The 25,431-nt window shown below is 52.4% G+C and overlaps 1 protein-coding gene across 1 annotated transcript in view; it reads right to left on the bottom strand.

Annotated features, from left to right (window-relative positions):
• LOC142251910 (U3 small nucleolar ribonucleoprotein IMP4-like) overlaps positions 1–25,431 on the bottom strand; it is a 57,234-nt gene that overhangs the window by 6,166 nt on the left and 25,637 nt on the right. Inside the window, exons 4-6 of the mRNA XM_075324959.1 lie at positions 19,967–20,121; positions 19,800–19,894; positions 19,663–19,718 (exon numbers count right to left, since the gene is read on the bottom strand). Coding sequence (XP_075181074.1) covers positions 19,663–19,718; positions 19,800–19,894; positions 19,967–20,121 — 306 coding nt within the window. The remainder of the gene's footprint in view (positions 1–19,662; positions 19,719–19,799; positions 19,895–19,966; positions 20,122–25,431) is intronic.

The raw sequence follows: 25,431 nt of genomic DNA, 5'->3' as shown, positions 1-25,431 counted from the left end.
GCAAAACAGCACTATATAAGTGCATCTCGCACGGATACACGAGACGCACAGTGTCTGAATAATGGCCTATAAATGACGCACAACACCAGGTCCAGGCGGGTCAGTTAGCACTATGAGTACATAACACATGACAGGCTCACCATTTAACCACCTGAATTCAAAAGGTCCACACACATCCTGCAAAAATGGATAAAATGTGCCATACCTCAAATAGTGAGATATTAGTTTATATTTTGGCCCAAAATATGTAAGCTCGCAATCCGTTCGTCAAGGATTCTCACACTTGCGAGTCCCTACACTGAATTAGTTAGAAAAACCACAAAAAACTACATCAAAAAAACACCAAAAAGGAGCCAAGACAAATGATATGTGCACACACAGAATGTGGTGAGCCTTCCTCATAAAGATGGCTGCAGCCGAGGTGCAAGATGCTGATGTCACAGCCACTCAACCTCCACATTAGGGGGGAGGGGCGGCTGCTTAGCATAAGACATGCACACTAATAAGGCTTGCACTGGGAGCCCATCATATAATGAGTGAAATGCACAGTGTCTGAACTGTGACCTATAAATGACGCCAGAAACCCAGGTCAGGCGGGCAAAACAGCACTATATAAGTGCATCTCGCACGGATACACGAGACGCACAGTGTCTGAATAATGGCCTATAAATGACGCACAACACCAGGTCCAGGCGGGTCAGTTAGCACTATGAGTACATAACACATGACAGGCTCACCATTTAACCACCTGAATTCAAAAGGTCCACACACATCCTGCAAAAATGGATAAAATGTGTAGGGACTCGCAAGTGTGAGAATCCTTGACGAACGGATTGCGAGCTTACATATTTTGGGCCAAAATATAAACTAATATCTCACTATTTGAGGTATGGCACATTTTATCCATTTTTGCAGGATGTGTGTGGACCTTTTGAATTCAGGTGGTTAAATGGTGAGCCTGTCATGTGTTATGTACTCATAGTGCTAACTGACCCGCCTGGACCTGGTGTTGTGCGTCATTTATAGGCCATTATTCAGACACTGTGCGTCTCGTGTATCCGTGCGAGATGCACTTATATAGTGCTGTTTTGCCCGCCTGACCTGGGTTTCTGGCGTCATTTATAGGTCACAGTTCAGACACTGTGCATTTCACTCATTATATGATGGGCTCCCAGTGCAAGCCTTATTAGTGTGCATGTCTTATGCTAAGCAGCCGCCCCTCCCCCCTAATGTGGAGGTTGAGTGGCTGTGACATCAGCATCTTGCACCTCGGCTGCAGCCATCTTTATGAGGAAGGCTCACCACATTCTGTGTGTGCACATATCATTTGTCTTGGCTCCTTTTTGGTGTTTTTTTTATGTAGTTTTTTGTGGTTTTTCTAACTAATTCAGTGTAGGGACTCGCAAGTGTGAGAATCCTTGACGAACGGATTGCGAGCTTACATATTTTGGGCCAAAATATAAACTAATATCTCACTATTTGAGGTATGGCACATTTTATCCATTTTTGCAGGATGTGTGTGGACCTTTTGAATTCAGGTGGTTAAATGGTGAGCCTGTCATGTGTTATGTACTCATAGTGCTAACTGACCCGCCTGGACCTGGTGTTGTGCGTCATTTATAGGCCATTATTCAGACACTGTGCGTCTCGTGTATCCGTGCGAGATGCACTTATATAGTGCTGTTTTGCCCGCCTGACCTGGGTTTCTGGCGTCATTTATAGGTCACAGTTCAGACACTGTGCATTTCACTCATTATATGATGGGCTCCCAGTGCAAGCCTTATTAGTGTGCATGTCTTATGCTAAGCAGCCGCCCCTCCCCCCTAATGTGGAGGTTGAGTGGCTGTGACATCAGCATCTTGCACCTCGGCTGCAGCCATCTTTATGAGGAAGGCTCACCACATTCTGTGTGTGCACATATCATTTGTCTTGGCTCCTTTTTGGTGTTTTTTTGATGTAGTTTTTTGTGGTTTTTCTAACTAATTCAGTGTAGGGACTCGCAAGTGTGAGAATCCTTGACGAACGGATTGCGAGCTTACATATTTTGGGCCAAAATATAAACTAATATCTCACTATTTGAGGTATGGCACATTTTATCCATTTTTGCAGGATGTGTGTGGACCTTTTGAATTCAGGTGGTTAAATGGTGAGCCTGTCATGTGTTATGTACTCATAGTGCTAACTGACCCGCCTGGACCTGGTGTTGTGCGTCATTTATAGGCCATTATTCAGACACTGTGCGTCTCGTGTATCCGTGCGAGATGCACTTATATAGTGCTGTTTTGCCCGCCTGACCTGGGTTTCTGGCGTCATTTATAGGTCACAGTTCAGACACTGTGCATTTCACTCATTATATGATGGGCTCCCAGTGCAAGCCTTATTAGTGTGCATGTCTTATGCTAAGCAGCCGCCCCTCCCCCCTAATGTGGAGGTTGAGTGGCTGTGACATCAGCATCTTGCACCTCGGCTGCAGCCATCTTTATGAGGAAGGCTCACCACATTCTGTGTGTGCACATATCATTTGTCTTGGCTCCTTTTTGGTGTTTTTTTCAAGCAGAACCTCTCCCAACAGAGGAGAGGGCAGTCGAGGTTTCGGTCCTTTCGGGGCGCGGGCAGGTCCCAATTCTCCGCGTCCAAAAGGTCTCAGAAAGAACAAAGGAACTCTGATGCATGGCGGTCTAAGTCACGTCCTAAAAAGGCCATTGGGAGCACCGCTAACAAAGCGGCTGCCTCATGACTTTCTACCTCCTCTAGTAGCATCCTCGGTCGGTGGCAGGCTCTCCCGCTTTTGCGACACCTGGCTGCCACAAATAAAAGACCGCTGGGTGAGAGACATTCTCTCTCACGGTTACAAGATAGAGTTCATCTCTCGTCCCCCGACTCGATTCTTCCGGTCCTCTCCGCCTCCCGAGCGAGCCGAGGCTCTTCGGCAGGCGCTGGGCACCCTGAAGGCAGAAGGAGTGGTGGTCCCTGTTCCTCTTCAGCAACAGGGCCACGGTTTTTACTCCAACTTGTTGGTGGTCCCAAAGAAGGACGGGTCCTTCCGTCCTGTCCTGGACCTGAAACTTCTCAACAAACACGTAAAGACCAGGCGGTTCCGGATGGAATCCCTCCGTTCCGTCATCGCCTCAATGTCCCAGGGAGATTTCCTTGCATCGATCGATATCAAAGATGCTTATCTCCACGTTCCGATTGCCCCAGAGCACCAACGCTTCTTGCGCTTCGCCATGGAAAACGAACACCTACAGTTCGTGGCACTACCATTCGGCCTGGCAACAGCCCCACGGGTTTTCACCAAGGTTATGGCTACTGTAGTAGCGGTCCTCCATTCTCAGGGTCATTCTGTGATCCCGTACTTGGACGATCTGTTGATCAAGGCACCCTCTCAAGAGGCATGCCAACACAGCCTCGACGTTACCCTGGGGACTCTCCAGAGTTTCGGGTGGATCATCAATTTTCCAAAGTCAAATCTGACACCGGCCCAATCGCTGACGTACCTTGGCATGGAGTTTCATACCCTCTCAGCGATAGTGAAGCTTCCGCTGATCAAACAGCAGTCACTACAGAAAGGGGTACAGTCTCTCCTTCAAGGCCAGTCACACCCCTTGAGGCGCCTCATGCACTTCTTGGGGAAGATGGTGGCAGCAATGGAAGCAGTCCCTTTCGCGCAGTTTCACCTGCGTCCCCTTCAATGGGACATCCTACGCAAATGGGACAGGAAGCCGACGTCCCTCGACAGGACCGTCTCCCTCTCTCAGGCGACCAAAGCCTCCCTTCGGTGGTGGCTTCTTCCCACTTCATTATCGAAGGGGAAATCCTTCCTTCCCCCATCATGGGAAGTAGTCACGACAGACGCGAGTCTGTCAGGATGGGGAGCGTTTTTTTCTCCACCACAGGACTCAGGGTACGTGGACCCGGCAAGAGTCCTCGCTTCAGATCAATGTTCTGGAAATTCGGGCAGTGTATCTTGCCCTAAAGGCGTTCCAGCAGTGGCTGGCAGGCAAGCAGATCCGAATTCAGTCGGACAATTCCACAGCGGTGGCATACATCAATCACCAAGGCGGCACACGCAGTCGTCAAGCCTTTCAGGAAGTCCGGCGGATCTTGATGTGGGTGGAAGCCACGTCCTCCACCATATCCGCAGTTCACATCCCAGGCGTGGAAAACTGGGAAGCAGATTATCTCAGTCGCCAGGGCATGGACGCAGGGGAATGGTCCCTTCACCCGGACGTGTTTCAGGAGATCTGTTGCCGCTGGGGGGTGCCGGACGTCGACCTCATGGCGTCCCGGCACAACAACAAGGTACCAATGTTCATGGCACGGTCTCAAGACCCAAGAGCTCTGGCGGCAGACGCCTTAGTTCAGGATTGGTCGCAGTTTCAGCTCCCGTATGTGTTTCCTCCGCTGGCACTGTTGCCCAGAGTGTTACGCAAGATCAGGGCCGACTGCCGCCGCGCCATCCTCGTCGCTCCAGACTGGCCGAGGAGGTCGTGGTACCCGGATCTGTGGCATCTCACGGTCGGCCAACCGTGGGCACTACCAGACCGAACAGACTTGCTGTCTCAAGGGCCGTTTTTCCATCTGAATTCTGCGGCCCTCAACCTGACTGCGTGGCCATTGAGTCCTGGATCCTAGCGTCTTCAGGATTATCTCAGGATGTCATTGCCACTATGAGACAGGCTAGGAAACCAACGTCCGCCAAGATCTATCACAGGACGTGTAAAATTTTTCTGTCATGGTGCTCTGCTCAGGGTTTTTCTCCCTGGCCATTTGCATTACCTACTTTTCTGTCCTTCCTTCAATCTGGACTGGAAAAGGGTTTGTCGCTTGGCTCCCTTAAGGGACAAGTTTCTGCGCTCTCGGTGTTTTTCCAGAAGCGCCTAGCTAGACTTCCACAGGTACGCACGTTCCTGCAGGGAGTTTGTCACATCGTTCCACCTTACAAGCGGCCGTTAGAACCCTGGGATCTGAACAGGGTGCTGATGGTTCTTCAGAAACCACCATTCGAGCCAATGAGAGATATCTCTCTCTCACGCCTTTCGCAGAAGGTGGTCTTCCTAGTAGCAGTCACCTCTCTTCGGAGAGTGTCTGAGCTAGCAGCGTTGTCATGCAAAGCCCCTTTCTTCGGCGCTCCATTGGGAGACCCAGACGATTGGGTGTATAGCTACTGCCTCCGGAGGCCACACAAAGCATTACACTAAAAAGTGTAAGGCCCCTCCCCTTCTGGCTATACACCCCCCGTGGGATCACGGGATGCTCAGTTTTCAAGCTTTGTGTGCGAAGGAGGTCATAGAGGCTGGAGCCCACATGCTGTTTTCCTTCCCCATCCCCCTGAGGGGCTCTGGTGAAGTGGGATCTTGCCGGCCACCTAGCCCTGAGGCCAGGCTCCATCCACAGACCCATAGAACCTGCTGGATGTGGAGCGGGAGTGCCGTTCAGGGACAAGGCCCTGCAACTTTCAGGTACTCTGTGTCCCCGTATGGAAAGGCACGCACACTCCAGGCTTGCTGGGTGTGCTAGTGCGCCGGGGACTGTAGCGCTGTGCGCTGGGCTTATAGTCCCGGCAGATTACTTGGGGACTTTATGTGTGGAGACCGCCGCGCCGACCGCCCCTAGAGCGGCGGCGCAGCTGCGACTTGTAGTGCGCCGGGGACGCGCCGACCGCGCTTTTACGGCGGCGGCGCTTCTAACTTTACTCCCCGGCTTTGCGGCCTGGTTTTCACTTCGTTCCCGCCCCCAGCCCTGCCAGTCAAGGGAGGGGCGGGATGCTGTACAGTAAGTCGGCGCAGGGAGCTGGAGTCTGCTTTGCATTCTCCAGCCCCCTTCACTAGATGCAGTGGGACGCCGCTTTTCCCGCTCTTGGCTCGGGCACGCCCTCGGGCCGCCCCTCTTCTCTGGAAGCCGGCAGCCATTCCAGCACGCAGAGAAACAAAATGGAGACAAGCGCCGGGATACCAGTCACAGGATTCCAGCGCAACACACCCGCTTTTGTGTGGGCGGTAAGCGGCAGCTGAAGTGCTGACCCACTAATGCTGAAGTGTCCTGTTGTATATGTCGCTGTACATTGCACTGTAAAGGCTATTCTTGGCTGTCTACCCACTTTGATGACTAGACAGCGGCAGCAAATAGCAAGAGTGCTAAGGCGATTGCAGCAGTGTTTACTGTCATGCTTGTATGCTATACGTTCACTGTATGTCGCTATTCTTGGCTAATGCTCCTATATAAATAGACAACAGCAGCAGAAAAGCAGGGGTGCTGAGGCACAAGTTTTCAATGCTGCTTGGATTGCATGTGCTGCAGTGTTTATTGTTATGCTTGTATGCTATACATTCACTGTATGTCGCTATTCTTGGCTATGCTCCTATATAAATAGACAACAGCAGCAGAAAAGCAAGGGTGCTAAGGCACAGGCTTTCAATGCTGCTTGGATTGCATGTGCTGCAGTGTGTATTGTCATGCTTGTATGCTATACATTCACTGTATGTCACTATTTTTGGCTAATGCGCCTAGATAAACAGACAATAGCGGCAGAAAAGCAAGGTGCCAAGGCACAAGTTTTCAATGCTGCTTGGATTGCATGTGCTGCAGTCCTGGATAAACAGACAGACAGCAGCAGAAAAGCAAGGGTGCCAAGGCACAGGCTTTCTAGGCTGCTTGTACTATATGTGCTGAAGTGTTTATTTGTACTTCATGCTTGTATGCTATTCACTGTACGGTCATGTACGGCATGTGATACTGTTCCAGGACCCCCAGTGTGTGCAATTGCTCAACCGGGGTCTCGACTACATGTGGCCAAAAGAACCACCTGTGATCCCTGTCGAGAGACAGGGACGGAGTCCCAGTTTTTCCGCTGATATATTGTCTGTGACTATGACTAACATCTTACAGACTGTGCAGCCCAGACGGTCCTTGGGCAATATTGTTGCAATGCCCCTGGCCACCCTGATTTGGAACAAATCAAGGCCCCAGAGGGGTTCCAGGCATCCCAGGGTGCAGGCTCTGACACGGACGACAGTCCCAGACTGCCTAAGCGGGCTCGCTGAAAACGGCCCTCCACTTCATCACTGGTCACGGTCCCAGCAGGAGTACTCGCTGTATGATGAGGCAAACGTAGCTGTTCAGGACTCTGATCCTGAGACCGCTCTCAATCCGGATGCCCGGATGGTGACGCTTTAGTGACTAATCTTATAGCGTCCATCAATGGAAGGTTGGATATTTCTCCCTCAGCTCCTCCAGTGGAGGAGTCAGCTTCACAGCAAGAGAAATCTCTATTTCGGTATCTCAAGTGTATATTGAGTACTTTTTCTGGTCACTCTGACTCCAGAGCCGCAGTCCAGAAACGTAACGCTTATCCCGATAAGCGTTTTTCTCCAACCGTATTAATGATACACGTTGTCTCTTCCCCCCTGACGTGGTCAAGCGCTAGACCCAGTGTCCAAAGGTGGATCCCCCAATCTCCAGGGTTGCGGCTAGATCTATAGTTGCAGCGGAGAATGGGTTTTCACTTAAAAATGCCATTGACAGACAGATAGGCCTCTGGTTGCAATCTGTCTATGAAACTAGCGGCGGGTCGGTTGCTCAGGCATTCGCAGCCGCAGAGGCACTCCAAGCCATTTCAGCTAGTATTGCAAGAGAGACGCTGTCATACGTACATCTGGGCCCCAGCAGCGTCCTGAATCTCACAATGTCGGCATTGCGACTCAGGCTGTTAAAGCTGTCCTAGACTCTACGAGCCGTACGTCAGTGGCGTCCGCCAACTCCGTGTTTTTACGCAGAGCCTAGTGGTAAGAGATTGGAACAAATGCTGCTTCCAACAAAGTGCTTAACCAGGTTGCCTTTATCTGGTGACAGGCTGTTGGTAAGTGGTGAAATGAAATCATTCACCTGTCCAAGAGGACTCGAAAGGCCCAGAGGGGCACAGATTCCTGGCGGGCTCAATCACGCCCGGGGAGGGCAGCCGGAGGAACCGCAACCAAGGCGTTTTCCTCATGACTTTCAGCCCTCGCACTCCACATCCGCAGTCGGAGGCAGACTCCCCCGCTTTAGCGACATTTACCTGCCACAGGTCAAAGGCCTGTGGGTGAGAGTCAGTTTGTCTCAAAACTTCCTCACCGACCGAGCAGAGGCTCTTCTGCAGGCAGGAGGAGTGGTAATCCCTGTTCCTCCTCAGGAACAAGATACGCTTTTTGCTCTGACCTGGTCGTGGTGCCAAAATAGGACGGCTCCTTCCGTTCCGTTCTGGACCTTAAACTGCTCAACAAGCACGTGAAAACCAGGCGGTTCCGGATGGAACCCCCCGCTCCGTTTTTGCCTCAATGCCTCAAGGAGATTTCCTAGCATCAATAGACATCAGGATGCTTATCTCCATGTGCCGATTGCTCCAGGGCACCGGCGTTTGCTATGATGCGTTATTAAAGACGAGCATCTTCAGTTCATAGCCCTACCCTGCAGTCTGGCGACAGCCCCACGGGTGTTCACCAAGTTGATGGCAGCAGTGACAGCAGTCCCGCACTCTCACGGTCACTCTGTGATCCCTTGCTTGGACAATCTCCTTGTCAAGGCACTCTCTTAAAAGGCATGCCAACACAGCCTGCACATGGCGCTGGAAACTTCCCAGAGTTTCGGGGGAGTCCTCAACTTTTCAAAGTTAAACCCAATCGCTGGCATAGGCTCGGCATAGAGTTTCACACTCTCTCAGCGATGGTGAAGCTTCCACTGGACAAACAGCGGTCACTGCAGACGAGGGTGCAGTCTCTCCTTCAAGGAGACGCCTCTTCCAGAGGCAGTCCCTTTCACGCAGTTTCATCTGCGTCCACTTCAATAGAACATTCTTCGCTAATGTGAGGGGAAGTCGATGTCCCTACACAGGAACGCCCCCCTTTCTCAGACGATCAAGGACTCTCTTCAGAGGAGTCCACTCTTCAGATCAATTGTCTCGAGCTCTGGGCAGTGTATATTGCCCTGCAAGACTTCCTGCAGTGGCTGGAAGGCAAACAGATCCGAATTCAGTCGGACAATCCACAGCAGTGGCATACATCAACCACCAAGGCGGCCTACGCAGTCGGCGAGCCTCCCTGGAAGTCCACCGGATTCTGCTGGGGGTGGAAGACAGAGCTACACCATCTCCGCAGTTCACATCCCGGGCGTAGAAAACTGGGAAGCAGACTTCCTCAGTCACCAGGGCGTGGATGCAGGAGAATGGTCTCTGCACCCGGACGGGTTTCACGAATCGGCACAACAGCTGAATTCTACGACCCTGAACCTACTGTATGGCCATTGCATCCTAGATCCTAGTGTTCTCAGGATTATTCCAAGAGGTCGTTGCCACCTTGGCACAGGCTATGGAGCCCACGTCTGCTAAGATCTACCACGGACGTGGAAGATTTTCTTATCCTGGTGCTCTGCTCAGGGAGTGTCTCCCGGGCCATTTCATTGCCTACTTTTCTTTCCTTCCTACAATCGGGGTTAGAAAAGGGCTTGTCGTTAGGCTCCCTTAAAGGGCAAGTCTCGGCACTATACGTGTTTTTTTTTCAGAAGCGTCTGGCACGCCTTCCTAAAGTGCGCACGTTCCTGCAGGGGGTTTGTCATATCGTGCCCCCGTACAAGCGGCCGTTAGATCCATGGGATCTGAACAGAGTACTAGTTGCCCTCCAGAAGCCGCCTTTCGAACCTCGGAAGGATGTTTCCCTTCCTCGACTGTCACAGAAAGTGGCCTTTCTGGTAGCGATCACGTCTCTTCGGAGAGTGTCTGAGCTAGCAGCACTGTCATCCAAGGCTCCCTTCCTGGTGTTCCACCAGGACAAGGTAGTGCTGCGCCCCATTCAGGAGTTTCTCCCTAAGGTGGTATCCTCGTTTCATCTTAATCAGGATATCTCGTTACCTTCTTTTTGTCCTCATCCGGTTCACCGGTATGAAAAGGATTTACATTTCGTAGATCTAGTGAGAGCACTCAGACTCTACATTTCCCGCACGGCGCCCCTGCGCCGCTCTGATGCACTCTTTGTCCTTGTCGCTGGTCAGCGCAAGGGGTCGCAGGCTTCTAAAGCCACCCTGGCTCGATGGATCAAAGAACCAATTCTTGAAGCCTACCGTTCTGCGGGGCTTCCGGTTCCATCAGGGCTGAAGGCCCATTCAACCAGAGCTGTGGGTGCGTCCTGGGCATTACGACACCAGGCTACAGCTCAACAGGTGTGCCAGGCAGCTACCTGGTCGAGTCTGCACACTTTCACCAAACATTATCAGGTGCATGCCTATGCTTCGGCGGACGCCAGCCTAGGTAGAAGAGTCCTGCATGCGGCAGTGGCCTCCCCGTAGGGGAGGGCTGTCTTGCAGCTCTAACATGAGGTATTTCTTTACCCACCCAGGGACAGCTTTTGGACGTCCCAATCGTCTGGGTCTCCCAATGGAGCGCCGAAGAAGAAGGGAATTTTGTTACTTACCGTAAATTCCTTTTCTTCTAGCTCTTATTGGGAGACCCAGCACCCGCCCTGTTGTCCTTCGGGATTTTTGGGTTTGTTTGCGGGTACACATGTTGTTCATGTTGAACGGTTTTCAGTTCTCCGATGTTACTCGGAGTGAATTTGTTTAAACCAGTTATTGGCTTTCCTCCTTCTTGCTTTAGCACTAAAACTGAGCATCCCGTGATCCCACGGGGGGTGTATAGCCAGAAGGGGAGGGGCCTTACACTTTTTAGTGTAATGCTTTGTGTGGCCTCCGGAGGCAGTAGCTATACACCCAATCGTCTGGGTCTCCCAATAAGAGCTAGAAGAAAAGGAATTTACGGTAAGTAACAAAATTCCCTTCTTTCTGGTGTTTCACCAGGACAAGGTGGTTCTACGTCCGGTTCCGGAATTTCTCCCTAAGGTTGTATCCCCCTTTCATCTCAATCAGGATATCTCCTTACCTTCTTTTTATCCTCATCCAGTTCACCAATGTGAAAAGGATTTGCACTTGTTAGATCTGGTGAGAGCACTCAGATTCTACATTTCTCGTACGGCGCCCCTGCGCCGCTCGGATGCACTCTTTGTCCTTGTCGCTGGCCAGCGTAAAGGGTCACAGGCTTCCAAATCAACCCTGGCTCGGTGAATCAAAGAGCCAATTATCGAAGCTTACCGTTCGGCTGGGCTTCCGATTCCCTCAGGGCTGAAGGCCCATTCTACCAGAGCCGTGGGCGCGTCCTGGGCTTTGAGGCACCAGGCTACGGCTCAGCAGGTGTGTCAGGCGGCTACCTGGTCGAGCCTGCACACTTTCACGAAACACTATCAGGTGCATACCTATGCTGCGGCGGATGCCAGCCTAGGTAGACGAGTCCTTCAGGCGGCGGTTGCCCACCTGTAGGAAAGGGCCGTTTTACGGCTCTCTTACGAGGTATTATTTTACCCACCCAGGGACTGCTTTTGGACGTCCCAATTGTCTGGGTCTCCCAATAGAGCGAAAAAGAAGAAGGGAATTTTGTTTACTTACCGTAAATTCCTTTTCTTCTAGCTCTAATTGGGAGACCCAGCACCCGCCCCTGTTTTTTTGTATACACATGTTGTTCATGTTGAATGGTTTCAGTTCTCCGATGTTCCTTCGGATTGAAGTTACTTTAAACCAGTTTGTAATTATATTTCCTCCTTCTTGCTTTTGCACCAAAACTGAGGAGCCCGTGGGAGCACGGGGGGTGTATAGGCAGAAGGGGAGGGGCTTAACACTTTTGAGTGTAATACTTTGTGCTGCCTCCGGAGGCATAGCCTATACACCCAATTGTCTGGGTCTCCCAATTAGAGCTAGAAGAAAAGGAATTTACGGTAAGTAAACAAAATTCCGTTCTTTGCCATAGATAATGGTAAAACTCCGCAGGGACCAACCTGCGGAAAAACAGCATGCGGATTTCGTTGCGGTTTTGGTGCGTTTTTTAGCGCAGGTGCGGGATTCTTTCAGAGGGTCCGGATTTTCCCTTAGGAAAAGTCAATGTCTAGTGCGCACAGGGCCTTAAGGTTTCTTTTCAGATTGTTACTGTCATTGCGGCTTCTGCAGACGTCTTACACAAAGTCATGAAATTAAACTTTTAAATGGTTGGAAAAATTTGTCTTAACCCCACTCCAGCCCCCCCCTCCCCCCTCCCGAGTGATTTTATATACACCAGTTATTTTGGCAATTGTTTTGTGTGACTTTTTTTTTTAAACATTACATTTTTATTAGAACATAAAATCATATTACAACATATTTGTTTGAACAGTGATAATACTTCTCATCCCACCAAGTCATTTGGAAAGGAAGGGGGAGGGGTGATGACATCAGATTGTACCCGTGTGTTACCCGTAATGTTACATTTCCCACTAAAGAGTTGCAGTTTTTTTGCTGTATGCAAAATTCTTGAATCCCATGTACTATTTTAAGTAGTTTGGGTCAAAAATGTCAGATAAAAAAGATGAAAAGGGGCGTACAATATACACAAATGATGAATTGGACCATCCATTTGTCAGAAACCACGTTGGGAAACCGGCGGCAGACTATTGTGAACGATCAGCTGATCACCCGGCGATCAGCTGAGCGCTCTCAAAAGCCGGGCGATCAGCTGAGCGCTCTCAAAAGCCGAGTGATCAGCTGAGCGCTCTCAAAAGCCGGGCAATCAGCTGAGCGCTCTCAAAAGCCGGCTGCCGGGCGATCAGCTGAGCGCTCTCAAAAGCCGGCTGCTGGGCAATCAGCTGAGCGCTCTCAAAAGCCGGCTGCCGGGCAATCAGCTGAGCGCTCTCAAAAGCCGGCTGCCGGGCAATCAGCTGAGCGCTCTCAAAAGCCGGCTGCCGGGCAATCAGCTGAGCGCTTTCAAAAGCCGGCTGCCGGGCAATCAACTGAGCGCTCTCAAAAGCCGGCTGCCGGGCAATCAGCTGAGCGCTCTCAAAAGCCGGGCGATCAGCTGAGCGCTCTCAAAAGCCGGGCGATCAGCTGAGCGCTCTCAAAAGCCGGCCGATCAGCTGAGCGCTCTCAAAAGCCGGCCGATCAGCTGAGCGCTCTCAAAAGCCGGGCGATCAGCTGAGCGCTCTCAAAAGCCGGGCGATCAGATGAGCGCTCTCAAAAGCCGGCTGCCGGGCGATCAGCTGAGCGCTCTCAAAAGCCGGCTGCCGGGCGATCAGCTGATCGTTTGGCCATCGAGAGACAAAACAAAGTTTCTGTGATTAAAAAAAAAATGATGAGCATGTGCAGTGAAAAATAAAGGATTCCGCCGCTCAATAAACGTTATATGCTGCGTTCCTTTTGCCCGGCGGAAGCAACGCAGCGTCGCCCAGCGGAAGCAACACAGGTCCATCAGTCGCAATCCGTTGTCCATACAAGTCTATGGGAAGCAGCGGAATCACTTAATGGATTCCGCTCTTTTACAAAACGGTGGATTGTGACTGAAGGAAAACAACGCAAGTGTGAAACTAGGCTACGAAGCTGAAGACGTGGGCCCAGATCACAGCCCCTCACTAATGGCAATGATCAGTCTGTACCATTTATAGTGCGCAGGACCGGGCAGGCTCTACTCTGTCCAGCCTGAGACCCGCGGATGGCAGACCACTGCTCATCCTACAAGAGATAATCGGATCCTGGCAAAAATCTTTCACTGTTACTCACATTTCATCTCAAACCGAGGCCCAACCTCAGACAACTCAATTTCTTCGGCGCTCCATTGGGAGACCCAGACGATTGGGTGTATAGCTACTGCCTCCGGAGGCCACACAAAGTATTACACTAAAAAGTGTAAGGCCCCTCCCCTTCTGCCTATACACCCCCCGTGGGATCACGGGCTGCTCAGTTTTCAAGCTTTGTGCGAAGGAGGTCAGACATCCACGCATAGCTCCACTGTTTAGTCAGCAGTAGCTGCTGACTATGTCGGATGGAAGAAAAGAGGGCCCATACTAGGGCCCCCAGCATGCTCCCTTCTCACCCCACTCTTGTCGGCGGTGTTTGTTAAGGTTGAGGTACCCATTGCGGGTACGGAGGCTGGAGCCCACATGCTGCTTTCCTTCCCCATCCCCCTGAGGGCTCTGGTGAAGTGGGATCTTACCGGCCTCCAGGCTCTGAGGCCGGGCTCCATCCACAGACCCGGAGATCCTGCTGGAATGGAGCGGAGTATCGTCAGGGACAGGCCCTGCAACGTTAAGGTACTCTGTGTCCCCGTACAGTCTATGCACAGACACACTCCAGCGTTGCTGGGTGTGTTAGTGCGCCGGGGACAGTAGCGCTGCGCGCTTGGGCTTTACTCACTGCAGCTTAGCTGAGTGAGTTTATGTGTCGGGAACTACCGCGCCAGCCGCTGCTGGAGCTGCGGCGCGGCTGAGACTTGTGGTGCGCCGGGGACTTTCGCGCTGCCGTGCTTTTACGACGGCAGCGCTTATAAATCTAGTCCCCGGCTTTTGCGGCCTAGTTACGTTTCGTTCCCGCCCCCAACCCTGCCAGTCAGGGAAGGGGCGAGACGCTGTACAATGATCAGCGCCGAGGGCTGGAGTCTTATTTACATACTCCAGCCCTCTCACTGGGCACAGGGGGACGCCAGTTTCCCGCTCTTGTCTGGGGCACGCCCACGGCCCGCCCCTCTTCACAGGACGCCGGCAGCCATTCCTGCAGGCAATCTAAGCTGGAGAACGGACACAGGCTCTGGGAGACCCAGCAAAGGGATTCTGGCGACCACTTACCCGCTTATGCGGGCGGTAAGCAGCACCTTGGTGCTGACCCCACTATTGCCACAGTGTTTTTTTTTTGTGTACTTTATCCTTGTACTTATATTTGCAAGACCATACACAGACACACGCCAGCATTGCTGGGCGTGTTAGTGCGCCGAGGACAACAGCGCTGCGCGCTTGGACTATACTCACTGCAGCTTAGCTGAGTGAGTTTATCTGTGGGAAACTGCCGCGCTGGAGGCTGCGGCGCGGCTGAGACTTGTGGCTGTACGGTCGCTTCTTGGCGATATACCCCTAGATAGCTCTGAGGAGACAACAGCATGTCGTCAGCATAGAGCAAGGGGGCCAAGGCACAGGCTTTCTATGCTGTCTGTACCGCACGTGAGGCTGTTTTACCGGCAGGTTCCACTAACCCCTAATGGGTAGAGTCTCTGCTAGTGGTGGCCCAGAGAGGGCCACCTGTGAAACTGTCCAGAGGACAGAGTTTGCAGTTTTTTTGCTGATAAAATGTCTTGGACTATGAACAAAATTCTAGCAACTTTGCAGTCCAGGGCGGTGACTCAGACCATGGGCATTGTTGAATCAAGGCTCCCCGGTCTCCCTCAGTTGGAACTAATCCGGGGCTCCAAGGGGGTCCCATACATCCCAGACTGAAGGCTCTGACACGGACGACAGTCCCAGACAGCCTAAGCGAGCTCGCTGGGAGAGACCCTCGACTTCACACACTGGTCAGGGTCTCAGCGAGAGGATTCTCTGTATGATGAGGTAGCTGATCAGGTTTCTGATCCTGAGACCGCTTTCATTCTGGATGCTCCTAATGGGACGCCATGGTGAATGATCTCATAGCGCCCATCAATACACTGGTGGATATTTCTCCCTCAGTCCCTCCAGTGGAGGAGGCAGCTTCAGCAGGAGAAATTCCATTTCAGGTATCCCAAGCGTAAATTCAGTACTTTTTGGGCCTCTCTGACTCAGAGGAGCAGTCCAGAAACACTACGCTTATCCAGACAAGCTTTTCTCCGCCGCGCCATCCTCCATAGTTGCAGTGGAAGATGGGACTTCACTTAAAGATGCCATTGACAGACAGATGGACCTCTGGTTGAAATCTGTCTGTGAAGCTATCGGCGTGTCGTTTGCTCCGGCATTCGCAGCCGTATGGGCACTCCAAGCTATTTCAGCTGGTCTTGCGCAGATAGACACTGTCACACGTACATCTGTGCCGCAGGTGGCGTCCTTAACCTCGCATGCATTGCGACTTACGCTATTCATGCTGTCCTGGACTCTACGAGCCGTACGCCGGTGGCGTACGCCAACTCCGTGGTTTTGCGCAGACCCTTGGGGTTAAGGGAATGGAAGGCAGCTCCTGCTTCCAAAAAGGGCTTAACCAGTTTGCCATTATCTGGTGACAGACTGTTGGCTGAGCGATTGGATGAAATCATTAAACAGGCCAAGGGTAAGGATTCTTCCTTACACCAGCCCAGATCAAACAAAACCCAAGGAAGGACAGTCGACGTTTCGGTCCTTTCCAGGCTCGGGCTGGTCCCAATTTTCCTAGTCCAAAAGGACTCAAAAGGCTCAGAGGGGCTCAGACTCCTGGCGGGCTCAATCACGCCCAAAGAAGGCAGCCGGAGGAACCGCTACCAAGGCGGTTTCCTCATGACTTTCAGCCCTCTCTCTCCGCATCCGCGGTCGGTGGCAGACTCTCCCGCTTTGGCGGCATTTAGCTGCCACAGGTCAAAGACCGGTGGGTGAGAGACATTTTGTCTCACGTGTACAGGATAGAGTTTTGTTCTCGTCCTCCGGCTCGATTCTTCAGAACTTCCCCACCTCTCGACCGAGCCGATGCTCTTCTGCAGGCAGAAGGAGTGATAATCCCTGTTCCTCTTCAGGAACAAGGTCACGGTTTTTACTCCAATCTGGTTGTGGTGCCAAAAAAGGACGGCTCTTCCGTTCCGTTCTAGACCTAAAACTGCTCAAAAAGCAGTGTAAACCAGGCGGTTCCGGATGGAATCCCTCCGCTCCGTCATTGCCTCAAGGTCTCAAGGAGATTTCCTAGCATCAAGAGACATCAGGATGCTTATCTCCACGTGCCGATTGCTCCAGAGCACCAGCGTTTGCTGCGATTCGTTATAGAAGACGAGCATCTTCAGTTCGTAGACCTGCCCTTAGGACTGGCGACAGCCCCACGGGTTTTCACCAAGGTCATGGCAGCAGTGGTAGCAGTCCTGCACTCTCAGGGTCACTCTGTGATCCCTTACTTGGACGATCTACTTGTCAAGGCACCCTCTCAAGAGGCATGCCAACGCAGCCTGAACGTTGCGCTGGAGACTCTCCAGAGTTTCGGGTGGATCATCAACTTTTCAAAGTTAAATCTGACACCGACCCAATCACTGACATATCTTGGCATAGAGTTTTATACTCTCTCAGCGATAGTGAAGCTTCCGCTGGACAAACAGCGTTCACTACAGACGGGGGTGCAGTCTCTCCTTCAAGGCCAGTCACACCCCTTAAGACGCCTCATGCACTTCCTAGCGAAGATGGTAGCAGCAATGGAGGCAGTCCCTTTCGCGCAGTTTCATCTGCGTCCACTTCAATGGGACATTCTCCGCCAAAGCGATGGGAAGTCGACATCCCTAGACAGGAACGTCTCCCTTTCTCAGACGGTCAAGGACTCTCTTCAGTGGTGACTTCTTCCCACCTCATTGTCAAAAGGAAGGTCCTTCCTACCCCCATCCTGGACGGTGGTCACGACAGATGTGAGTCTGTCAGGGTGGAGAATAGTCTTTCTCCACCACAGGGCTCAGGGTACGTGGACTCAGCAGGAGTCCACCCTTCAGATCAATGTTCTGGAAATCTAAGCAGTGTATCTTGCCCTGCAAGCCTTCCAGCAGTGGCTGGAATGCAAACAGATCCGAGTTCAGTCGGACAACTCCACAGCGGTAGCATACATCAACCACCAAGGCAGAATACGCAGTCGGCAAGCCTCCCAAGAAGTCCGGCGGACTCTGATGTGGGTGGAAGACAGAGCATCCACCATATCCGCAGTTCACATCCCGGGCGTAGAAAACTGGGAAGCAGACTTCCTCAGTCGCCAGGGTATGGACGCAGGGGAATGGTCTCTGCACCCGGACGTGTTTCAGGAAATCTGGGGCCTTCGGGGGAGGCCGGACGTCGACCTAATGGCGTCTAGGCACAACACCAAGGTCACGAGTTTCATGGTGTGGTCTTACGATCAACGAGCTCTGGCGGCAGGCGCCTTAGTTCAGGACGGGTCGCAGTTCCAGCTACCCTATGTGTTTCCCCCTCTGGCACTGTTGCCCAGAGTGCTACGCAAGATCAGCTCCGATTGCCGCCGCGCCATCCTCGTCGCCCCAGACTGGCAGAGGAGGTCGTGGTACCCGGATCTGTGGCATCTCACGGTCGGCCAGCCGTGGGCACTACCAGACCGGCCAAACTTACTGTCCCAAGGGCCGTTTTCCATCTGAATCCTACGGCCCTGAACCTGACTGGGTGGCCATTGAGTCCTGGATCCTAGCGTCTTCAGGATTATCTCATGACATCATTGCCACCATGTGACGGGCTAGGAAGCCGACGTCTGCCAAGATCTACCACTGGACGTGGAAGATATTCTTACCTTAGGGCTCTGCTCAGGGAGTGTCTCCCTGGCCATTTGCATTGCCTACTTTTCTTTCCTTCCTGCAATCTGGTTGGGAAACAGGTTTGTTGCTCGGCTCCCTTAAAGGACAAGTTCCAGCGCTGTCTGTATTCTTTCAGAAGCGCCTAGCACGACTTCCTCAGGTACGCACGTTCCTGCAGGGGGTTTGTCACATTGTCCCTCCGTACTGAGGCCGTTAGACCCATGGGATCTGAACAGGGTACTAATTGCTCTCCAGAAGCCGCCCTTCGAGCCTCTGAGGGATGTTTCACTTTCTCGACTTTCACAGAAAGTGGCCTTTCTGGTAGCGGTCACGTCTCTTCGGAGAGTGTCCGAGCTAGCAGCGCGGTCATCCAAAGCTCCCTTCCTGGTGTTTCACCAAGACAAGGTAGTGCTGCGCCCGATTCCGGAGTTTCTCCCTAAGGTGGTATCCCCTTTTCATCACAATCAGGATATCTCCTTACCTTCCTTTTGTCCTTATCCATTTCATCGATATGAAATGGATTTGCATTGTTGGATCTGGTGAAGAGCACTCAGAATCTACATTTCCCGCACGGCGCCCCTGTGCCGATCGGATGCACTCTTTGTCCTTGTCACTGGTCAGCGCAAGGGGTCGCAGGCTGCCAAATCCACCCTGGCTCGATGGATCAAGGAACCAATCCTTGAAGCCTACCGTTCTGCTGGGCTTCCGGTTCCATCAGGGCTGAAGGCCCATTCTACCAGAGCCGTGGGTGCGTCCTGGGCATTACGGCACCAGGCTACGGCTCAGCAGGTGTGCCAGGCAGCTACCTGGGCGAGTCTGCACACCTTCACCAAGCGTTATCAGGTGCATGCCTACGCTTAGGCGGATGCCAGCCTAAGTAGAAGAGTCCTGCAGGCGGCGGTTGCCTCCATGTAGGGAAGGGCTGTTTTTACAGTCCAAACTTGAGGTATTAATTTACCCACCCAGGGACTGCTTTTGGACGTCCCAATCGTCTGGGTCTCCCAATGGAGCGCCGAAGAAGAAGGGAATTTTGTTACTTACCGTAAATTCCTTTTCTTCTAGCTCCAATTGGGAGACCCAGCACCCGCCCCTGTTTCCTTCGGGATTTTTGGTTTGTTCGGGTACACATGTTGTTCATGTTGAATGGTTTCAGTTCTCCGATGTTCCTTCGGATTGAATTTGTTTAACCAGTTATTGGCTTTCCTCCTTCTTGCTTTTGCACTAAAACTGAGCAGCCCGTGATCCCACGGGGGGTGTATAGGCAGAAGGGGAGGGGCCTTACACTTTTTAGTGTAATACTTTGTGTGGCCTCCGGAGGCAGTAGCTATACACCCAATCGTCTGGGTCTCCCAATTGGAGCTAGAAGAAAAGGAATTTACGGTAAGTAACAAAATTCCCTTCATTGCGGTGATCGGTCTTCTTGTAGACGTGGTGCCTGCAGGAAGAAGCAGCGGTTATTATGGAGGACCCCGGCACAGTGGGTGCTGATCACCCAGCCCTGGTCCACAGCACGTACCGGAAGGAAATGTAGTCCTCTTGATTTGCAAAAGTTATCACTCGCCTGCTGTCATCCTTGGGCACAGGGAATAAATACTTCATGATATTGGACACCTGGAGGCAGGAAAGGAAAGGTTTAGAAAAGTAACGACTGATGTATGTGGTGGTCCAGGAAGCCGGTCTCACCCGCTGTCCAAGCCGCGAGGTGAAGTTGTGGAAGACGAGGTGTGGGTGCGCCTCCGACATCGTGCCCAGGTCCGGAATATCGTGCCTCATTACCACGTTACAGAGGGTGAAATATGCGGTCGGCCCAAACGGAAGATGGCAGACGATCAGCCCGTCTAAAGAACAGGAAATGATGTGTGAGTTACTGCGCCCGATACACACAGGTGCAGCAGAGATCCAGATACTTAAAGGGAACTCGTCATCTGATTCACGCTGCTCGGGTCCTGGGCAGGGCGTCTGGCAGCATTATAAGACTTCACGTGAAAGGGCCGACCACAGACTGACCAAACCGGGGCTGATCCGTGACGGCTTCTCTCAGTCCACGACTGACTGATCTCTCCATATACAGACACACGACCCAACAGCCAATAGGATCAGAGGCACAGAGAAGCCACCGGGAACGTGCCTCAGAGTAGTCACCCGAGACGCACGGTCCCCGCCCTGCTCTGCAATGTACCAAACTGTATTTGTGATCTGATCAGCGAGTACAATCTAATCATACATAGTTTCTTTGTCGCTCCATTGGGAGACCCAGACAATTGGGTGTATAGCTACTGCCTCCGGAGGCCACACAAAGTATTACACTCAAAAGTGTAAGGCCCCTCCCCTTCTGGCTATACACCCCCAGTGGGATCACTGGCTCACCAGTTTTGTGCTTTGTGCGAAGGAGGTCAGACATCCACGCATAGCTCCACTGTTTAGTCAGCAGCAGCTGCTGCCTATGTCGGATGGAAGAAAAGAGGGCCCATACTAGGGCCCCCAGCATGCTCCCTTCTCACCCCACTTTTGTCGGAGGTGTTTGTTAAGGTTGAGGTACCCATTGCGGGTACGGAGGCTGGAGCCCACATGCTGCTTTCCTTCCCCATCCCCTTTCGGCTCTGGGTGAAGTGGGATCTTACCGGTCTCCAGGCACTGAGGCCGTGCTCCATCCACAGCTCCTGGGAATCTGCTGGGCATGGAGCGGAGTATCCTCAGGGACATGGCCCTGCTACGTTGAGGTACTCTGTGTCCCTGTGGGGACCGCGCACGGACACACGGCAGCATTGCTGGGTGTGTTAGTGCGCCAGGGACGGCGGCGCTGCCCGCACTAGTGCCATCGCACACTACAGCTTGCTGGGTGTGTTAGTGTATTAGGGGACTACCGCGCTAACCGCCGTTGCCATTTTTATTTCGGGCGCGGCTGGGACTTGTGGTGCGCCGGGGACTTCCGCGCCGACCAAGGCTTATATGCCGGCCGCGCTTATCACTCGAGTCCCCGGCTTGCGCGGCCTAGTCTCACTTCGTTTCCGCCCACAGACCTGCCAGTCAGGGTAGGGGCGTGATGCTGCACAGCACGGCAGCGCTGAGAGCTGGAGTATGCTTTGCATACTCCACCCCTCTCACTGTGTGCGCTGCGAAACCGGCAGCGCTGAGAGCTGGAGTATGCTTTGCATACTCCACCCCTCTCACTGTGTACACTGTGAAGCCGGATTCCCGCACTTTGTCAGGCACGCCCACGGCTTCCTCCTCTACACAGGACGCCGGCAGCCATTCTTGTCAGTGTTTTCTGTAGCGACAGAAGAGACAAGTTTAGGAATCCCTGGCAGGGATTCGGATAGTCACACAACCGCTGTGACCAGGCGTTAAGCAGCGCCTGTGGGGCTGACTCCACTAGTGCCGAAGTGCACATATACATATATGCTTATTCACTATGCATTGCACTGTTTAGCTGCATTTTTGTATATACCCTCCTTGATTGTGCGGAGGACATAACAGCATATTGTCTGTGTAAAACAGAGGTGCAGAAGCACATGTTTTCTATGCAGCCGGTACAGCATGTACGGCTATATGGCCGGTATTGTACATAGACCCCCATTGTATACTACGGAGTCTCTGCTAATCGTCCAGGACATGGGGACGGAGCCTGCAGTATTTACTGACAGATTTTCTGAGGCTATGGCTATGATACTAGAAGCCTTGCAGTCCAGACAAGTCTCTCAAATCCATGGCCACTGTTCATTCATTATCCATGGTCCCCCTCAGTGGGAACAACTTTGAGCTCCGAGGGTGTCATGTGCTTCCCAGAGTGACGGCTCTGACACGGACGACAGTCCCAGACAGCCTGAGAGGCTCACTATGAGCGTCCCTCGACTTCATCACACTAGTCAGGGTCCCAGCAAGCGGACTCTCTGTGTGATGTGGCGGAGGTAGCTGCTCAAGATCTAATCCTGAGACCGCTCTCAATCTGGATACACCTGATGGTGACGCCATAGTCAATAATCTCATAGCGTCCATCAATAGAATGTTAGTTATTTCTCCCCCAGCTCCTCCAGTGGAAGAGTCAGCTTCATAACAGGAGAAATTCCATTCACGTATCCCAAGCGTAAATTAAATACTTTCCTTGACCACCCTGACTTTACACAGGCAGTCCAGGAACACCACGCTTATCCAGTTAAGCGCTTCTCCAAACGGCTGAGGATACACGTTATCCCTACCCCCTGACGTGGGCAATGGCTGGACCCAGTGTCCCAAGGGGCATCCTCCAATCTCCAGCTTGCAGCTAGATCCATAGTTGCAGTGGAAGATGGGGCTGCACTTAAAGATGCCACTGACAGACAGAGGGATCTCTGGTCGAAATCCATCTATGAGGCTATCGGCGCGCTGTTAGCTCCAGCATTCGCAGCCGTAGAGGCACTCCAAGCTACTTCAGCTTGTCTTACACAGATGGACACGGTCACACGTACATCTGTTCCGCAAGTGTCATCCTTAACCGCTCAAATGTCTGCATTTGCGTCTTATGCGATTAATGCTGTCCTAGACTCTGCGACCCGTACGGCAGTGGCGTCCGCTAACTCCGTGGTTTTACGCAGGGCCTGGGTGTTAACTGAATGGAAGGCAGATTCTGCTTCCAAAAAAGGGCTTAACCAGTTTGCCTTGTTCTGCTGACCGACTGTTTAGTGTGCGTGAGATGTAATCATTAAACAGTTCAAAAGTAAGGATTCTTCCTTACCTCAGCCCAGACAAAACAAACCCCAACATACCAAGGGACAGTCGGGGTTTTCGGTCTTTTCAAGGCTCGGGCAGGTCCCATTTCTCCTCGTCCAAAGAGGACTCAAAAGGATCAGAGGAGCTCAGTTTTCTTGGCGGGCTCAGTCACGCCCAAAAAAGACAGCCGGAAAACCCGCTTCCAAGAGGCTTCCTCATGACTTGCGGCCTCCTCTCTCCGCATCCGCGGTCGGTAGCAGGCTCTCCCGCCTTGGCGATATTTAGCTGTCACAGGTCAAAGACCGTTGGGTGAGAGACATTCTGTCTCACGGGTACAGGATAGAGTTCAGTTCTCGTCCTCCAACTCAATTCTTCAGAACTTCTCCACCTCCCGACCGAGCCGATGCTCTTCTGCAGGCGGTGGGCACTCTAAAGGCACAACGAGTGGTGACCCCCGTTCCTCTTCAGGAACAAGGTCACGGTTTTTACTCCGAATTATTTGCGGTGCCAAGAAAGGACGAGTATTTCCGTCCCGTTCTGGATCTAACACGGCTCAACCAGCTCGTGAACACCAGGCGGTTCCGGATGTAATCCCCCCGCTCCGTCATCGCCTCAATGTTTCAAGGAAATTTCCTAACATCGATAGACGTCAAGGATGCTTATCCCCGCGTGCCGATTGATCCAGAGCTCCAGCGTTTCTACGCTTTGTTATAAGACGCGAACACCTTCAGTTCGTAACTCTGCCTTCCGGCTGGCGATAGCCCCACGGGTCTTCGCTAAGGTCATGGCAGCAGTAGTACCAGTCCTGCAATCTCAAGGTCACTCTGTGATCCCGTATTTGGGAGATCTACTTGTCAAGGCACCCTCTTAAGGAACATGCCAACACAGCCGAACGTTGCGCTGGAGACTCTCCAGAGTTTCGGGTGGATCGTCAACTTTTCAAAGTCAGATCCGACCCCGGGCCAATCACTAACATATCTAGGCATGGAGTTTCATACTCCCTCAGCGATAGTGAAGCTTCCGCTAGACAAACAGCGTTCACTACAGACAAGGCTGCAATCTCTCCTTAGGATCAGTCGCACACATTGAGACGCCTCATGCACTTCTCACGTAAGATGGTAACAATGGCGGCAGTCCCTTTCGCGCAGTTTCATCTGCGTCCACTACAATGGGACATTCTCCGCCAATGAGACGGGAGGTCGACGCCCATCGACAGAGACGTCTCCCTTTCTCAGGCGGCCAAAGAATCGCTATGGTGGTGGCTTCTTCCCACCTCATGGTCAGAAAAAAGGTCCTTCCTACCCCCATCCTGGGAGGTAGTTACGACAGGCACGAGTCTATCAGAGTAGGGAGCAGTTTTTTCTCTACCACAGGGCTCAAGGTACGTGGATTCAGCAAGAGTCCACCCTTCAGATCAATGTTCTGGAAATCAGAGCAGTGTATCTTGTCCTACAAGCCTTCCAGCAGTGGCTGAAAAGCAAGCACCTCCGAATTCAGTCGGATATCTCCACAGCGGTGGCATACATCAACCACCACGGAAGAACACGCAGCCGGCAAGCCTTCCAGGAAGCCGGCGGATTCTGACGTGGGTGGAAGACACGGCATCCACCATATCCGCAGTCACATCCCAGGCGTGGTAAACTAGGAAGCAGACTTCCTCAGTCGCCAGGGTATGGACGCAGGGGAATGGTTTCTTCACCCGGACGGGTTTCAGGAGATCTGTCGCCGCTGCGGGATGCCGGACGTCGACATAATGGCGTCACGGCACAACAACATTGTCCCGGCTTCATAGCACAGTCTCACGATCATCGAGCTCTGGCGGCGGACGCCTCAGTTCAACATTGGTCGCAGTCCCGGCTACCTTATGTGTCCCACCTCTGGCATTGTTGCCCAGAGTGCTGCGCAAGATCAAGTCCGACTGTCGCCGCGCCATCCTCGTCGCTCCAGATTGGCCGAGGAGGTCGGGGTTCCCGGATCTGTGGTACCTCACGGTAGGCCAACCGTGGGCATTACCAGACCGACCAGACTTGCTGTTTCAAGGGCCCTTTTTTCCATCTGAACTCTGCGGCCCTGAACATGACGATGTAGCCATTGAGTCCTGGATCCTAGCGTCTTCAGGATTATCTCAGGAGTGGTTGTCACCATGACGCAGGCCAAGAAGCCAACGTCCGCCAAGATCTACCACAGATCGTGGAAGATATTCTTATCTTGGTGCTCTGCTCAAGGAGTTTCTCCCTGGCCATTTGCATCGCCTATTTTTCCTTCCTTCCTACAATCTTGGTTGGAAAATGGTTGGTCGCTCAGCTCCCTTAAAGGACAAGTCTCAGCGCTATCTGTATTTTTTCAGAAACGCCTAGCCGACCTCCGCAGGTACGCACGTTCCTGCAGGGAGTTTGTCTTCTCATCACTCCGTACAAGCGGCCTTTCTAGTAGCGGTCACGTCTCTTCAGAGAGTGTCCGAG

Source organism: Anomaloglossus baeobatrachus, chromosome 9 (assembly GCF_048569485.1).
Source record: "Anomaloglossus baeobatrachus isolate aAnoBae1 chromosome 9, aAnoBae1.hap1, whole genome shotgun sequence".
NCBI lineage: Eukaryota > Metazoa > Chordata > Amphibia > Anura > Aromobatidae > Anomaloglossus > Anomaloglossus baeobatrachus.
Note: the sequence above shows the minus strand (reverse complement) of the source record. Positions and strands in the feature narration are given on the sequence as shown.